Source organism: Centrocercus urophasianus, unplaced genomic scaffold (assembly GCF_019232065.1).
Source record: "Centrocercus urophasianus isolate 14NV4802_14NV808 unplaced genomic scaffold, USGS_Curo_1.0 seq_35, whole genome shotgun sequence".
NCBI lineage: Eukaryota > Metazoa > Chordata > Aves > Galliformes > Phasianidae > Centrocercus > Centrocercus urophasianus.
This window is the reverse complement of record NW_024884922.1, coordinates 284,606-302,540: the sequence shown is the minus strand read 5'-3', so window position 1 is coordinate 302,540 and position 17,935 is coordinate 284,606. Positions and strand designations below refer to the sequence as shown.

General features: G+C 56.4%; 1 protein-coding gene across 1 annotated transcript; it reads right to left on the bottom strand.

The window, feature by feature from the left end:
- Positions 1 to 4,813: 4,813 nt before the first annotated feature.
- ARID3C (AT-rich interaction domain 3C) lies at positions 4,814 to 17,254 on the bottom strand. The gene is made up of 7 exons (XM_042831240.1): positions 16,979 to 17,254; positions 10,338 to 10,410; positions 7,483 to 7,666; positions 7,145 to 7,389; positions 6,761 to 7,018; positions 6,515 to 6,604; positions 4,814 to 5,788 (listed from the first exon to the last, which is right to left on the bottom strand). Exons 1-7 carry the CDS (start codon positions 17,252 to 17,254, stop codon positions 5,646 to 5,648), a joined length of 1,269 nt encoding a protein of 422 aa, XP_042687174.1. The 3' UTR covers positions 4,814 to 5,645.
- Positions 17,255 to 17,935: the final 681 nt, after the last annotated feature.

Sequence of the window (17,935 nt, the reverse complement as noted above, 5' to 3'; positions counted from 1 at the left end):
GGTCGATGCTGATTTGCACTGCAGAGAGAGGCGTGCGGGTCTCGCGGCATCCGGGCGGTCGATGGATGCTTCATTCCTGCGAGGTCCTTCGGGCTAGAGGCACTCGGGTATGTTAAAAGCAACGGAGCAATGGCGGGACCAGAGGATGCAGGGCCTTTGAAATCCAGGAGCTGCCTCGGGCTTTCCCTCAGGCCCCGACCTGCCCGCATTCACCTTCCTCCCATCGACCACAGCCACGCGATGAGGGGCTGGTGAAGGCAGCAGCTGTCCCCAGCCGACCTGCACTCACAGCCATAGAAACCTCTTGAAGGGCCGAGATGGATGCATGGCAGCAGAGCCACCACAGACGGAGGATTCCCTGGCTGCAAAGCGATTGGTTCTGGAGACCCCAGAGCATCTTTCCGTCCCTCTCATAGAATCGTACAATCAGAGAATCATAGAATCGCTCAGGTTGGAAAAGACCTTAAAGATCATCAAGTCCAACCAGCACATAACTGTGCTACCCTATCTCTCACAACCCTCTGCTAAATCATGTCCGTGAGCACCACATCCAAACAGCTTTTAAACACATCCAGGGATGGTGACTCAACCACCTCCCTGGGGAGCCTATTCCAGTGCTTAACAACTCTTTCTGTAAAGAAGTGTTTCCTGATATCCAACCTAAATCTCCCCTGGCACAACTTGAGGCCATTTCCCCTCATCCTGTCACCTGTCACCAGTGAGAAGACACCAACCCCACTCTCATGGGATGCTCTGAAAGCATCTTTCAGATATTGGAAGAGAGCAATAAGGTCTCCCCTCAGCCTCCTCTTCTCCAGACTAAACAGCCCCAGTTCCTTCAGTCTTTCCTCATAGGGCACATTCTCCAAGCCCTTCACCAGCCTTGTTGCCCTTTTTTGGACCTGCTCCAGCACCTCCATGTCCTTTCTGTACTGAGGTGCCCAAAACTGAACACAGCCCTTGAGGTGAGGCCTCGCCAGTGCCAAGTACAGGGGCAGGATGACTTCCCTAGTCCTGCTCACCACCACTCCTCATACAAGCCAGGATGCCACTGGCTTTCTTGGCCACCTGGGCACACTGCTGGCTCATGTTCAGCCGACTGCCCATCAGTACCCCAAGGTCCCTTTCTGTCAGGCAGCTTTCCAGCCACCCCTCCCTGAGTCTGTGGGGTTGCCTGGGGCTGTGACTAAACTGCCCCTGAGCTGTGACTAAACTGCAGGCCTTGACACTTGACCCTACTGAAACTACAGTTTACATTGGCCCATTGATCCAGTCTATCCAGGTCCCTCTGTAGCGCCTTTCTCCCCTCAGGCAGATCAACACTCCCTCCCAACATGGTGTCACCTGCAAACTTACTGAGGGTGCCCTGTCAGTCCCCTGATCAGGATCCTTAACAAAGATGTTAAATAGGAGTGGACCCACACTGAGCTCTGGGGGATGCCACTCATTACCAGCCAAAAACTAGATTTAACTCCACTGACCACAACTCTTTGGACCTAGCCATCCAGCCAGTGTTTGACCCAGTGGAGCGTATGCTCATCCAAACCATGGACAGCCAGCTTCTCCATGAGGATGTGGGGGACAGTGTCAAAGGCTTTACTGAAGTCCTGGTACCACATCGACAACCTTACCTTCATCGACTAAGCTGAGAGCATGGGACTGCTTTGTCACCAAAGAGACCCGGAGTGGTTAATCCAGGCCTGTCTTTTAGGTCAAAGCCATCTGCTAATAGGAAGGACTTCATCAGCATTACCAGCAATGCCAGTGATGGCTGCAGTTTGAGAGCAAAGCTATGCCATGAAAAAGCTTTGTCCTTCTACAGGACTGCTCTGAAAGCAATGCCTCCTATTTTATTCTGTTGACCTGCAATATCATAGGCTTATGTTGATGGTATGGCTGTGGAGGATGAACTTTCCCAACGGTATCCTGTTACATTTTGTTGCCATGTGACAGATGGCAGCAGAGGCAGCAGTTTGATAAAATGTTGTCTGACACGGGAGTGTGTATGAAGAAAAGATGTGTCACTGAATTCCTTCCTGCAGAAACAATTGCATTCACTGACATTCATCAACACTTGCTGAACATTTATGGAGAACAAACAGCAGATGTGAGCTGGTAGGTGGTGTGTTTCAGCAGTGGGTGACAGTGGCAGTGTGTCACCTCTGCTCATACAGATAGTTACGAAAGCAGCATGCAGGCTCTTGTTCATTGCTAGTGAAGATGCACAGTTAATAGTGGTCGCTGTTTTGAAAAAACGGTGTTTTGTAGCTAAGAATTTGCTCTATCAGATAGTGTTATTGTGCTCTTTGTATCTGTTGTAGATTCTATGGAGATAAACAGGAGATATTGCTTTTGGAGAAACCTCCATAGATATGTTATTGCAGGGAGCTTTATGCGGCCACCAGAAAGGAGTTATAGGATGACTTGGGGATCCAGCAACATTCGTAGCCCCTAAAAATTCCCTGCAGAAGCTGAGCAAAGTGCTTGGATGGGGAGAACAGGCTGAGACCCAGAGCTCTGCCTTTCTTCCCAAAGATCGATAGCTGGGCTGTGGAAGAAGCATCTTCAGAGGAGAAAAGCTGCACTTTGTTCCACAAAGGCAACAATTAGAAACTGCCTCGTTAGCAAAAGTGACTGGGGGCTGCAGCAGAGCCTGGAGGCTGTGAACACCGTGCTGGTCTGCTTTTAGAGAGGAACAGCTCTACTGCAGCCTATGCCTGGCAGGATGGATGATGCCCATGAATGCCCAAACCCATGTGCTAGATCAAAGAAGATAATCCACCCCAAGAAAGTGAGAAATGCAGACTGGGGCTCAGGCACTGGGGCTTTGGGGTCAGAGGACAAGCCTGAAGCCACTGGCTGCCCACAGTCTTGTATGATGCATAGTAAATCACCCCCAATTTGAGTCTCGGAGGCTGCCAGGAGAGTTCTTTCCCCATCCCCATCCACACCCCTATCCTCATCCCTGTCCCTGCAGTTACACAGTGGTGGTACGGGCACCTGCCTCCATTCTGCTGCTGAAGCTGGATCCAGCACTCCTTCTGCTAGGCTGGATTGCCTCTGCACCCCCCTCCCACACCTCCACCTCCTCTCTCCTGCTCAATTATGTTCCCTGTGGGATGCAGGAAGTGGCATCGATCAGAGCTGGTTACTCAGGTGACAGCAGCTGTGTCCCTGAGCCCCCCAGGGAGAGCGACATTGCACATCACCCCCTGAGCTGTGTAACAAGGGAGGATGCTGGCCCACCTGTACACTCGTGATCCCCTGGGGCCTTGGCACTCGATGTGCTATAGCCGGCACGGCTCAGCAGTGACAAGGGACACAAGACCCCAATTAAGGCTGCATCGATTTCACTCCAGCCCCGCTTGGCAAGCTATGCTGGGGTTACGGGAGTTCTGTCAGGTCTGAACTGTCTCACACCCGTGCAGCGCTGGCACTCACATCCCAGCACCCAGCACAAACTCCCTGGGTGCCCCTTGCGCTATGGGATACATGCTGGCACATGGACACAGACACACAGGCACACAAATCTAGCCACTCACACTCATGATCCTCGCATCTTCACATCCGGCTATTGGACTCGATGATCATCTCGAGTCCTTTCCAACTCGGGACAAGTTATGATTCTGTGCAGCCCGTCTGGTCACACTCATACCGGGGCCAGCACTACTGCACTCTGTTGGCTTCCCTGCACAGCCTCTGTGTCCCCCACCCACGTCCTCCCCACGAGCCCTGCTCCCCCGCGCTGCAGCACCATGGACAGCGCCAGAGGCAGCCGGGGGCGTCCCAAGGGGGCTGGCGGTCCCATGAACGAGGGTGTCCTCAGATGATGACCCCACTGCCATCTTCCATATAGGAGGTATGGCTGTCCCCGTGGGCACCAGGGACCTAGCTGCACCGGTGCTGGGGGCTCTGTTCCCGTGGCTGCTGTTCGGGACTCACTATTGGAACCCTGAGTTTGGGGGTTGGTGTTGATACGGGTGCTGGAGGCTTGTGCTCAGGATTGCCATCCGACAAGCTGTTTTTGTTCACACTTTCCCCTCTGCACCCCGTAACACACAGGCCTGTGACCACCTGTGTGTGTACCTGTGCCTCCAGGCTGGTCACTCTCAGGCTGCAACCCTGCAGCAATTACCCAAACAGCTTCTAACCATATCCCCACATGGCACAGGGATCTCCCATCCATGGTTAGGCTGTGTGAGGCCTCGTAGCCCTCAGCGACACTTGGTTTGTTGCCCATCCTGCTCTGTGCATGACAAGGCACCAAGTTGCACTCCAGAACCCAAGGAGTGGGAACAGTCCTGGGGTAGAGGCAACAACAACATGGGTTGTGAAGCCTTGGCCATCACAGATGCCACCCCATATGTCACAGGCGTACTGAACCTGTGAGCTATTCCCATCCCAACCACCGACGCTTGCAGTATCCCCAGTGTCACCCTCAGCTCCAGATTGGTTCAGTTCAGTTCCTTTAATAGACACACAGCCACACTGCGGTGGGGGTGGCATAAGCAGCACCGAACCCCCACTGAGGTAGAGGCGAGCGTTGCCTCGCGCTCATTTGCTTTGGCTCCCAAGGGTGTGGGTGGGTGCAGAAGCCATTCCCTCCCCCCCTGCCCCAACGAGGTAGTTCAGGGCCCCCCATCTCCTTGTCCCCACATGGGGACCTCAGCATCTGTGTCTTTGGTGGGAGGTACTGCTGGGTAACCCTGTTCTGCCCCCAGCAAGCCCTTCCCAGTGCATTAACCCCACCTGCTGGCATTAGTCCCCCCACAGACCCAACCCAATAGGCCCCAACCCCATTCTCACCCCCCCCGCACCCCCCCCCCCACGAGCTGGGGGCTTGAGGTGTCCCCAGCGCTGGGTGCCACTGCCCTCGGGTGACCCCGGGGGTGTCACAGGGTGGGGCAGTGTGGGGGGAGTGAGAGGGAGGGCGGCAGCAATTGTTCTGAGTGTGTGTGGAGGGTGTATAGTACGTACGAGGAATGTGTAGGGGACACAGTGTGCATCAGGGGAGTGGACAGGGGTCAGTGTAGGGTGTGTATTGGTGATGCTGTGTGTGGGAGATGCCAGCATGTGTAAGGAGCACAGTGTGCAAAGAGATGTATATAAGGAAAGCAGTGTGTCAGACAGCATTGCAATGCGGAGGGGACAGTATATGCACCAAGGTGTGTATAGGGACTGCAATGCATACACTCGAGGTGCGTAGGGGCTGCAGTGAGTGCATCAAGGTCACTACAGAGGATACAGAATGTGCAGAGGTGTGTACAGGGGATGCAAAGTGAGCAACAAGGTGTACGGTCTGTAGCATCCGAGGTATACAATGTGGCTGCAGTGAGTACTGAGGCAAGTATGTGGAATGCAGAGACTGCATCAAGGGAATGCAGTCTGCAGGGTGCTGGGGTTCCAGGCCAGCAGGAGTTGCATGGGTGTCACAGAAGATGCATGTTTTGGGGGTCCACATGGGTGAGGGGTAGTTGCACACCTGTGGGTGAGGGATGAAAGGGCCCCCATGGTTGCTTTCTGCACTGCCACAGCCCCACACTGCAACATGATGTTCCCCCAGGCCCTCAATGGGCACATCCCTTTCTGACTGGGCACATCCTTGCCCCGTGTTTGGGAGTGCAGCTCTTTGAGGAGCACTGACCCTAAGGCGCAGTGCCAGTGGGAGTGTGGCTTTGTGAGGGGGCTGGTGGCAGTGGGTTCGGGGTGGCCGCAGGGTTTGGCCCACTTTGGGTGCCCCCTCCACCAGGTGCCAAAAGGCCTGCAGGACGGCGGGCAAACAGGACACCTGGGGAGTGAGAGAAAAGGGGTTACGGGAAGGCAACAGCACCTCAGGGAGCAGCAACCCCACATCACTCTTAGTGACACCCCTATCCTCATGTTCCCTTACACAGCTATCAGGGTGGCCAGAATCCTTTGGTTTGTGCCTGTGCACACTCACGAGCCCTGACCTTTGTGGTTTGTTAAGTATTTATGTGCTTAAGGAAAAGCTATCTGCCTTAATTGGGGTGTCTCAGCAGGACAGTCTTGGGCAGAGTGACCTGCTTAGCCAGCATGGGAGCTGTATCATCATGCAGGGAGGGCTCCTGTACCCCATAGAGTGCTGTCAGTGAGACAGGCGCTTGAGCATCCCCTCCGGGGCACCTGCATCCTCTTCACCACCCCACATTGTTCTTTCTGAACCCTTCCATAGGGGGTCTCCAAACCCTAAATTCCAAATCCCATGGTGAGGATGACCAGAAGCCTTTTAGTACCACTCAGACCAACTCTATCTATTCATCTATCCATCCCCCTCTTCGGGCATTCACTGCCAGCCCCTGCAGACTTTGACAGCTACCAGGTGCACCACCCCCCTTCTCTGCCTGCTCCCTCTCTCCAGCCCCTGCCACTTCGTTACAATGGATTTTATAGTAAAGACATCAGATTGAAGGAAGGACTTGCTGGCCAGGCAGTGGCTATAAGTTATTGGATTTCCTGGCCGCAATTACACAGGCCAAGCGGCCCTTCTATTTACCTGTGTAGACAACTCCATTTATTTCTATTGACATGTTGATACTGCTAATGCCGTTGGTGGACAGGTTCAATGCGGTCTCCTGTCTGTCATCTGGGGAGAGGAAATACCAATATAAGCACGAAGCGAAACAGAAGCTGGATGGAGCCTTCTGGAGAAGGGCTCTATTCCGCCTGTGCATCCTTGCTCTGCCCAGTGTCCCCCGTGTGCCAGGGGATGGGGTGACCATGCTGGGAGCTGGAGTGCTACCTCGGTTGGAGACTTTGATGTTCATGGGAAACTGGGAGGCTACAGCCAGGAGGTTGTGCTGCAGGGCGTGCTGCATCAGCCGCTGCTGCTCCTCTACCGTCAGGGCCACCTTCTTCTCCGGGGGCTCACCAGTCTCCAGCTTGTCCCGCAACTGCTCCAGCACTGCTGCCTGCGAGGCTGCAGCCACTTGGGCTGCTGTGAGGTGGTGGCTGGACAGCCCCACTGGGATGGCGATGCGCCCAGGCACTGTGCCATCCTCTGCAACAACAGCGAGAGATCAGCTGGACTCCCCCACTCCACCCTATCACAGAATCTTCTCCACAGGGTTGGGTGGGCTCAGAGATGGAGAGCATCCCCAGAGGTAGAGACACACTCCTCACCCACCTTTCTTCACACCGTGCACTTGGCTGATCTGGCTGCAGCTATGGGTGGAGATGCTGAGACCTGGCAAGGGCATTTTGGGGGAACCCAGCAGGGTTGGGGTGCCAGCGGGAGAGTAGTTGAAGAGTGTGGTGCCAAATGTCTGCCTCCGCCCCTCCCGCCGATTGCTGTCGATGGCAGCCTGAAGCTCCCCAGGTGAGCTGAGAGCCCGCTTCTCACATTCATAGGGGTACAGATACTTCATGTATCTGTTGGGAATAGAGCTGGCATCAACTTTCTGCTGAGCAGTGCTTGGCAGGAATGGAGCCCTCCTTCCCCTATGGGACACCCCATGCTCTCACTGTGTGCGCAGGGTGAAGGCAGCACTGGTGATGGAGGTAGGTAGGTTGAGGCCCTTGGTGATCTCGCGCCAGATCTTCTTGTTGATGACCTCCACCAGGCCGCCCTTGTCTGTCACCAGCCGATACAGTGTGTAGAGGTCCAGCACTTGCTTGGCCATGATGGGGATACGGTTCACAGGCGTCCCTTCCAGTGAGCACAGAGGGAAAGAGAAAAGAAGCACGAGATGAGCTTACATCCATTCCCTTGGGGACATGGCCCCCATGGGTACCAACTCTCAGCACCGCAGCTCCTTCAGAACCAATCACAACAGTCTCCCTGCAAAACTCCTGCAGCTTCCTGTACAGCATCTGCAAATTTCTCAGAGCATCCTAAGAGGCATCGTCTTAACACTGAGCCTTGGGGCACAAGTACCAGGGGTCTCTGCTCCCCATAGGGACACTGTTCACCAGGACTCTGCAAGCCCAGCACAGATCAGCATGGTACTCCAAAGCCATCAGGTCTGGCTACAACCATCTACACAGGCATGATGGCAGTGACTCGAGGCAAAGGAGGGATGAGCATCCTGTCCTGTCCCATCCTGTCCCATCCCATCCCATATTTATTCCCTGGCAGGCTATGGGCAGTATTGGAAAGCCATCCATTCTGCAGTGGAGGCTGTCACGGCTGCGCTTTGCCCCTCAAACGAAGCCGTCACTCACCGCCATCCTCCAGCATCCCTAATTTATGGCCCCGATATTGGCTTGGCTTCTTCGCATAAGCCTGAAAAATGAGCTCTTTTTATTCCTTTACTGAGTTCATTTAACTTTTCCTTTTTCTCTTTCTTTTTTTTTTTTTTCCTTTGTGTTGTTCGCCAGGTTGGGAAGGGGTACTTTTTAATCCTGGGAAAAGGGTGAAGATTGACCTGATATCCACCCATGGTTTTTCATCAGCCCTACCTAGCACAGCCCTATTACTGATCTGGGGGCTCCCCATCACCCCAGAAGCTATGAATGCAGTGTATCCAATCAATGCCCTCTAGACTTCTTCTTTCCCCCCCTCCCTGACTAATGAAAGCAGATGCCATTAATCTTGGGGCTGTGCAGCGCCGACGGCCAGTGCCCATCCCACTGACAAAGGGACCTGTCTGTGTCCCTGCAGAGTGATGGCCCTGGTTCTGGCTGGGGTGCATGGCACAAAAGCTTAAGGAGGTGGTAGGGCCATTGTGCTGCTGCAATTAGTTCCTCAATTGATTAATGGTGCTCTGTTATCAGCAGGGCCCTTGCTTTGGGAGGGGGCAAATGCAAGGGATGTGCAGCCGCCTCCTGAGGCTCACTGTCCCTTCCCAACCCGTTGCCACCCTGGGGATGTCCCTTCTGCGGACATCTGTGGGTGCCCATGGGATATGAGTACCCACTCTCTGAACCACAAAATACCCAGCACCCCCCAGGGTCTCCCTGTGCTGCCCTCCACCCTGGGGAGGGGAAGGGAGTGGAACAGGGGAGCATCTGGCTCCCTCCCTCCTCCTTGCACCACCAGGCGCTCACTTAATTAGCCTGGGCCCCAATAGCAAGAGAGTTAATTAGCTCTGGAGAGAGAGATAATGAAGCCGCCAAGCAGCCCATGAATCTTGTGGCTGAGGGATGCTGGGGGGTGGAGGGGCAGAGGGGACAGTGCCAGTGCTCCCCCAGCTCCCTCCTACCTGCCCCACAGCTAGGGTCACGCAGTGCCCAGGGGGCAGCACTTAGACCTCCCTCCGCTTCCAGACCCGTGGCCCTGAAAAGAGTTTGTGGTGGGGACTCAGCATCACCAAGAGTCGGGTGCTGCTGCCCGACGGGTGAGCACCCACTCTCCCTGATGACCCCTAAGGCAGATCTGGGTCTGACTGCCCCTCTCTGCCCTGCACAAAACTACATCCAAGCCCTTCCCATCCCACCCCCACTTCAGCTTTCCCCCGTTAATTAGCTCGGCATTAACCTCTGCCTGGGGTTTACTGGCTATCGAGCGGCATGTTCATTAATCCACACACTGGCAAAAGGCTCTAATTAATACAGCCAGCCGCACGCCCACATTTGGCAACTTTTAATTGTTGCGGACCTGGATGGTGAGGGCGAAGGTTAAAGCATTTATCGAGTCCCCAGGAGCTGGCTCGTCCCTGTGCCGATAGCAAAGATTTCCGATGGTCTGGGTGGGCTGCAGAGCTTTAACCCTTGGGCACCCGGTGCTGCTCCCACAGCCCTGGGGCAGTGCTCATGTATGGCCATGATGACCCACAAATGCTAACGGGGATTGCTAATGGGCACTGCTAGCAGGTCTTGCTAATGGGCATCTCTGCTGGGTATCACCAATGGACACTGGTGGCATCGTTATTGGGTATCGTTATTGGGCACCTCCACTGGACATCGCCAGTGGGCACTGCTAACAGGTACTGTCAGCAGACATCCCTGTCAGCCATCACTGATGACCATAATTAATGGCTTTTTCTAATAGATATTGCCCAAGGGCACTACTGACTGGCACCACTGCTGCACATTCCTGCTGGTTGTTGTTAAGCATCAGCAATGGGCATCACCATCAGCCCAAATTTGGGGGTCCCTCTGGCTGTCAGCAACCCAAGATGGGTTGGATAAGGGGACAAACCTGTGAGCATGTGCATGTGTAAATGTGTGTATATAGAACGTGGTGTACAAATCTAAAGGTGCATTCCAGGAGACACAGGGTATGCAGGAAGAAATGAGCTTGTGTGACAGTGATACACATGAGTCTGTATGTGATCATCTAGCCTCAGGGGCTTGCAGAGACCTGCAGCTGCTCAGTGCACAAGTGCCTCTCATGAGCTCCCTTTAGCCAGAGTACCCACCCATGCCACAACCTTTACCTCTCTTCTGCATGAAGCTGAAGAGGTCATCCAGGAATTCTTTGCGCTTCGGATCATCATCCAGTTCATAGAGCTGAGGACAAGGGACAGAGGGGTCAGTGCTGCCAGCACCAAGCAGGGGTAAGCATGAAGGATGGATACTCTGATGGCATCACCCATTCCCCGCAGCTCTCTTTGCCCAGGGCTGCTGTAGGCTCCCCAGCACCAGCTCCCTCTGTGCCTCAGTTTCCCCACCCCAGAGAGCAGCAGGGCAGGATGCACCCATGCTGTACAGCTCGCCTGATTCCAGCACAGCGCTTTGGTGACCATGACAAATTGGAGCCCGCCAGATCGATGGCCCAGCAGTAAAAGTCAGAGCACATGAAGGAAAAATTAGCACCAATCGAAGGCGCTATAGACACTGATTCCTCCCAGTGAGCCCAGCAAGAATTTAAAGCCATTGAAAAGAAACAAAACTCAGCAGTCCAGAATGGATTTCCAAAACATATACAAAGAAATGCAAGCTGGAAAACAAAGTCAGGCACAAAATAGAGTCGTTTAAAAAACAATTGTGTAGGGAAAGGCCGTTAAAAACCAATAGAAAGGGAGCCCCCCCCACCTCCACACAGCACATAATTCACGGGCAGATAAAAGGAGTGGGGCTGTGTGGAGGCGTTGGCAGCGGGCATGCAGAGATCTGCAGACATGGAGATGGCAGGCACACAGGACACACAGGGGTGCAGGGATTCAAGGACATGGGGACATGAAATTGGGGTTGTGAAGAGATGGGAATGTGATAAGAAAGGGATGTGGGGGCATGAGGATGCGGGGACGCAAAGATGTGCAGAGGTGAGGACATGGAACAAGGGTCTGCTCTGACAGCCTCAGAGCCCCAGAAGCTCTTGTTTCCTTGCCTGGCCACCAGCCCACCCCTTCCATCCCTCCCAGCATGGGAACTCAGGACTAATCCCCACACCAACCACTGCTGCCAGTACAGGGTCATACCCTCCCCAGCGGTCAGCCAGCAGAGTGGTCCCTGCTGCCAGATCCATCTGTGCTCCTGCAGCTCTCAGACAGGTGCTACCTCCCAGCATCAGGATCTGTCCTCCACCATTTATTAACCCCTCACCTTTTATCTATTGTGCAAAGACATGTTACATCAGGCCAGGAGCAAAGGTCGGCTTTTAAGTGGAGCAAGGAAGAGGGGATACAGTGGGCATCCCACGTGGTTTGGGGATGCTTGGGCTGGAAAGGGGCTGGGCACTGTGGTCTCCTGCCTCTATGGGGACAACCACTGGAGTGGCAGACCACAGCTCCACCCTGCTCCACACAAGCACAAACAACCTTGCAAAGGTGTGCACAACCCTGCATCAGAGCACATGCAGTCCACATAGGTATGCAGAGCCCTGTACATGTATGCAAAAGCGTCAGAAGTACAAGTCTCCACATGGGTATACATAGCACCATATGGATTTATACAACCACAAATAGGCATGCGCAACCCTCTACATCCACGCACAAACCCATGTGGGTGCAACTACTCCCTCACAGCAGGCTTAACCCTGAACATGCATGCACAGCACTGCATGGCAAGCACCCCATGTGAGCACACACATTCCTAATGGGGATGTACACCCCCAGATCGGAACATAGACCCCCGAGTGGGGACAATCCCCTCACACACCTCCAGTAGCTGTCAGCCTTGCTCAGGGGGCAATTGTGCAACATGAGCAGCGGCTCCTGCTTGCAGTGACCTATGAGCAAGGACCCTTTTAATCGTGTTTGTATTGATATAATTAGTAACTCATTTAACGCCATCGATGTAACTATATTCCTCTATAAACACAAGTATTAAACTGTCAAGCCTGGGGATCAATATCCCACTGGTGCGCAGCTCTGATCCACTGTACTGACCTCAGGACCCCATCTGTGAGGGCTCTGACCCCACTCCCCCCCAGAAAAAGCCCACAGCCCCCAACATGAACCCAGCACAACTCTTGGGGTGTCCCTGTCCTGAACCCACTGCAGGTGCAGCTGTGGGCAGCCCTCTCCCTGTCTGCACCCCATTGCCATGGCGATGTCTTCATTCCTTAAGGAACGGGGATAACGGGGCTGCTCCGGGTTAAAGGGCAGCAGGTCGAACATGGTTTATTAAAAGGGTATGAACAGACCTCATGCCTCCCCTGCCACCTCACCGCGATTAAATAACCTTGTTAGCACACTTGCTCACCCCAAAGGTGCCTCTCCCTGATCTGGGGGTGTAGGGACAGCGCAGACCCCATGGCCCAGCCCATCCTGCAGAAGAGGGAAGCAGGGAGGTGGCAGAGCCCCTCCATCCCCACAGCGCTGCCAAGGGAAGCATTCGCAGTGGGACCCCTGCTCAGCTGCCACCTCCCAACAATAGCCAGGGCTCAGATCAGAATTTAATCCACTTAATATGGGCTGCATCGATCCCGAACCCTGCTTGGCTTCCCCCCTGCCTCGCACCCCCCCCAGCCCTCAGCCGCTTAATATGCACTGCATTGATTAGCCTCCCTGCTAATTTCTCCATCTGTCCACTGCTCACACAGGGAGCAGAGATGTTCTTTCTGCACCCACCCTCTACCCTGGCATGCTGCGGGTGCTCATTTGTGGACCTTGGTCTCCTCTGGGGACTACACAGCCCTCTGCAGCATCACTGCACTACGGTCCCACTGTATTGTGCATAGTCAGGAACCTTGTACCTGGTTCCTATCTCGTGCCAATGGGGTGGGGGAGCCACTGGTGCCTCTGTTTACTCATGGGCTAAAGTCATGGACCCGGGGGCTCTGGGCCCCCATGTTGGGGTTCCCCGCCCCCCCAATCCCATCTCACTGCTGGGAGCAGCTCGCTCCCCGCCGGGCACCATCCAGCCCTGACCTTGCAGGCGCCTGGCCCCACGCCGTTAATAAGTTAATGGTTATGGGACGGCACTGCCTGGACGCTGGCTGCATCCGAAAGTGCTGTCAGCTGCTGGGGGGCTGTGCACCAAACCCACAGCCCTCACCAGGGCCGCACTGACCCCAGTGTCCTCACCTTCATCACTGTCCCACTATCACAGCCAGACATCCCCCACACTGGATCTCCCCAGCCTGTTCCAAGTGCTTCCCTTCAAGCCATTCACCGTGCTTAATATTTAACGGGGCTTTACAGAGCAACAGGTTTAATCAGCGCTGATAGCGCAGCAGATCCGGCAGGCCATTAAAACCCCCTTCCCGCCACCGCTGTTGGTCCTGGGGGAGCTGCCTGCTGCAAACATTAACCCAGTTTGGGGCAAGGTGAGGGATGTTTGCTTGTGGCACTGGCCTTGGGATGACAGCCTCCTGCCATGAGGAGATGGGGACTCACGGGATCCCAGCCACGTCCTCAGCCCATTTAGCAGGAGGGGGAGAAATGAAGGCACAGAGCACCACAGTGGCATGGAGGAAACGTGATGCCATCGTGGCACCATCACCATATCCCAGTCCTGGGGACTCTGGACACGAGATACTGCTGTACCTGCTGTAGGGAATCTGTTTTAGCAGGGAGTTGGACTAGATGATCTCTAGAAGTCCATTCCAACCCCTGCAGTTCTGAGACTCTGACACTGCAAGGTGGAGCAACCCAAGTAGTGCCCCATGCCCCTGCGAACAGCCATGAGCACACCCATGCATCCCTCGGTGCTCTCCATGCACGCACATTCACCTCCATGCACACGCTGCATGTTTTCACAGCCCCCTCCTGCTCACACACCTCACACACACTGTGCACACACACCCTGTGCACACTCACACACCCCTTATACACATTCTCCTTGTGTACACTCACACCCCCACTACCCTTCAGTCCCAAATGTGCACTCACCCCACACACACCTGTATCTGCTCCCACACCCTTTCGCAGCTGCAAACCACCCGTAGGACTAGAACCCACCTCTCCGGGTTTGTATGCTGCCCCACTGCAGCAGCCCCGCTTCCATCATTAACCTAATTAATGGATTTGTGGAGGTTAAAGCCGGCGAGGGGGTGCAAACCCACCACTTTCACCTGACTGCTGGCACAGAGCCGGGAGGGTCGCACAGGGTCCTGCCAGCCTCATTTCAACCTTTTCTCCTTTCCCCGAGCTCGGGGATATGGCTATCCCCACCTCCCCGAACACCCGTCCCCAGCTCCCGCGCTGCCCGCACTGCTGGCACCTTTCTTCTCACATCCTTGATTAGTTTTTACACCTCCTTCTCGGAGCCCCGACGCCGAGCCCCAGGGAGCTGCAGTCTGGGAACTGAGGCTGTGGTGGCCAAGGGCGCTCCCCGCAACCCCCAGACCGCACCGGGCCGGTGTTGCATCCCCCCGGGGCACTGTGCTCCATGGGACAGGGGTTGAGCCCCGGCACTCAGCCCCGCTCACTTCACAGCCCCTTCGCCGCAGGTGGTCCCGTCCCCACGTTTGTGGTTGGGAAACCTCCGGCAGCCGCGGCGAGGAGAGGATTCTGCGCCCTTGTGCCGCGGTGTAACCAGAGAGCCTGTAATTTAGACCGAGAGCCCCGCGGGGCTGCTCTGCACCTGGGTGGAGATGCACCGGGAGGAGGTCAGGGCGAGAGCCCCTTCACCGCAGGGGTCTCGGTGACCGTCCCAGACAGCGGGGAGAACTCTGGGACTTTGGTCCGTGCTTCTTTACCGAGCGGACACGAACGACTGCTGGGCTGATGCAAAGGGCAGGTAAGGGGTTTCCCGACCCGCCGATATCACAGCAGCCCGCAGAGCAAAGGTCCCTCTGCGCCCACAAACTGCGGGTGCCCCAAACCATTTCCCCTGCATGGGTTGCCCGAGCAAAGCGCTCGCTTCGCCCATTAATCCTCACAAATCCTCTCCGCAGCCCCTTCCTCCCGGCCCCGAGCGGGGAACCTGTTCTCCAGGTCAGACACAGCCTCGAGGACGCGTCCCCTCCCGGACAATGACAGAGGAGGGCCAGCTACCTCGCAGCCCCGGGGCACCGAGCCCTGCCCCAAACCGCAAAGCTCCTTTCCCCTCTTTCCGACTCATCCTATCTGAGGCACCCTCTGGCAATAAGTCCCTTTGTCCCTGTGCACCCGAGGGCACTGGAGGTAAGAGACGCACTTCTGTTCCCAGGGCTGGATGGGAAAAGACAAGCTACCAGATGGAAAATCCACGAGCGGCAGCGACTCGTCTCTTTAGGGCTGAGGAGGAAGACGGGAGGAAGCCGGCGAGCCGGCGAGTTACAGTTAACACCCGTCCCGATGTTCTCTGTGGTCTGTCCCCCCGTATTTACATGGCGATTTGCAGCCGCACTAACGAGGGGCAGGGCGCGGGGCCGAAGGAAGAGAGAAATGCCTGGGATGCTTTCTCTCTGCAAAGCTTCCCCGGGGCCGGGAGCGAGGGAGGAGCCGCGTCCCACCTCCCGCCTGAGCCCGGGAACCGGACAGTCAGCCTTTTTCAGCGCAGCGGGCTGTAACGTAACACTTCCCCGCCGAGCTACTCGACCTATGCAGCGCACCCACCCTGGAGGTGGCCCACTGTGTATACCGTGGACCAGAACCATAATGAGCTGTGCAATATCTGAACACAAAGTCTGGCCCCTGCAGCCATTCTCATCCCCTCCTGGCTGAGGGTGTCCCTAAGTCCCCAAGCACTGGACATAAAGAACGCTTATCTGTCCCCCCAGCAGCACTACCACAAAAAGCCACACACCTCTGCACAGGGACATCTCAGCCCGCTCTGTCCCTTGGTGCATCATCCCTGCCATGACCATCACCACGACTCCAGTGAGTTCACAGGATGTGCAAACCCGAGACAGAGCTGTGCAACCCACACTTGCATCCCTGCAGGAGCCTTGTGCAAAGTGAGGGTAGCACAACCCAGCAGGGGGGAATATACAAGTGGGAATTAAACGCAGAGATCTTTACTCCACCTCAGAGCCCACAGGCCCTATAAACTTCCCAGGTCCCTGCAGAAACTCACAGGTGGGCACAGGGAAGTGCCAGATTCTGGGCACCCTGCTGTCCCCAGGGCACCCTCCCAACACCATGGGGCAGAAGGGGCTGGGGCTGTCCAAGCACAGTGGAGCTGGAGGAGAGTACAGGGAGCTGGGAGAAAGGCATAGGGGACACAAAGTCTGGGGAGACGAAGGAGGTGAGGCACGCCAGAGTGGGTTGGGATGGGTCTTGGTGGTGGGGATGGGGGTATGCAGAGCCCATTTGGGAAGCAACAAAGTATACGGTGGTGGGAAATGGGGAGCTCAACAGGATACTTGTTGGGGAGAGACAAGGTGCAGGGATGGCAGGTGAGGAACATCCATGGGGTGCCCATCTTGGGAGGGATGGTGATTCAGGATAGGGGTGCTGGGGTGCACTAGCTGTACTTGTCCAGCATGCAGTTTGGAGGCAAAAGAGGGGGATTCGGGGAGGGTCCCAATGAGGGTGATACAGAAATGATATTTGGGGGCAATGGGAGATATAGCAAAAGTCTCCTTGGGTACAGTTGGAATGGGACTTGGGGACAGTGGGGTGGCTGGAGATCAGCTCTGGGATGGGGAGAAGGGAGTATAAGCGACATCTATCTGGGGAAAGCTGGAATCGGAGTTAAGGGGCATTGGGGAGTCATTGGGGATCAGCCTGGGGCTGGTGAAGCTGGCGCAGCAGATGCTTCCTACCTGCTTGAACTGCTCCTCGTAGGTCCACTCGTGGTGTGGCGGGGGTGGCGGGTCGCAGGGCTCCCCTTCCTCCTCCTCCTCCTCATCCTCCTCTTCCTCTTCCTCCTCCCCTGCTGCGGCGGCCAGCGGGCGTGGGCCAGGGGTCGGGCGGCGGCGGGGGGCGGAGGGCGGCAGAGCGGAGCCGGGACCAGGAGCGGCTTCGAACGGCGGCCGTCGGGGTGCGCCGTCGGGGCCGCGGGCCAGACGGGCCGCCTGCTGCCGCTGCAGGCTTTCCATCACCGCCGCCAGGCGCAGCCCCCCAGCCGCCCCGGGCCCCCGCGGCGGGGCGGCCGGCTGCGGGCACAGGGCACGGCCTCAGCACCGCCACCGGAGGAGCGGAAAGAGGAGGAGGAAGCACCCCACTCTCTTCGCCCCCACCCGTCCGGGGGCCCTGCCCCGAATTTGCCCGCAGACGGGGTTGGGGGTGTGGGGAGGGGGGAGGAGGCACCTCATCCTCGCGTCCCGGTACCCCTCGGGACGCATCCGAGCGGGGACCCCTGTCCCTGCCTTTCAGTCCCAAAAAGAGCCCGCTCCCACCGGGGAACCCCCACTCCTGGTACCACCCCCGCGGTCCTACTGGAGAGCCCCGTTCGCTTCCATCGGGGCGTCCCCACCCCGTTCCCCCGCGGCCCCGGAGCCCCTCCGGTCCGTCCCGTCGCGGCTCGGCCCTCACCGGGGCGGTTCTGCCCGCCAGGCTGGGGTTCTCCACCATACCGCCGGCTCCGAGCGCCGCCCGGGGCTCGCCCCGCCGTCCCGGGGGCACGGCGCTGCTCCGCCCGGCCCCGGCCCGCCGCTCACATGGCGCCGCGCCCGCCGATATTTCTTTTATTCCGCAGCAGATGAGGGTGGGTGGGATTTTTTTTTTTTTCCCCTTTTCTTTCTTTCTCTCTTTCTTCCTTTTTTTTTTTTTTTTTTTTT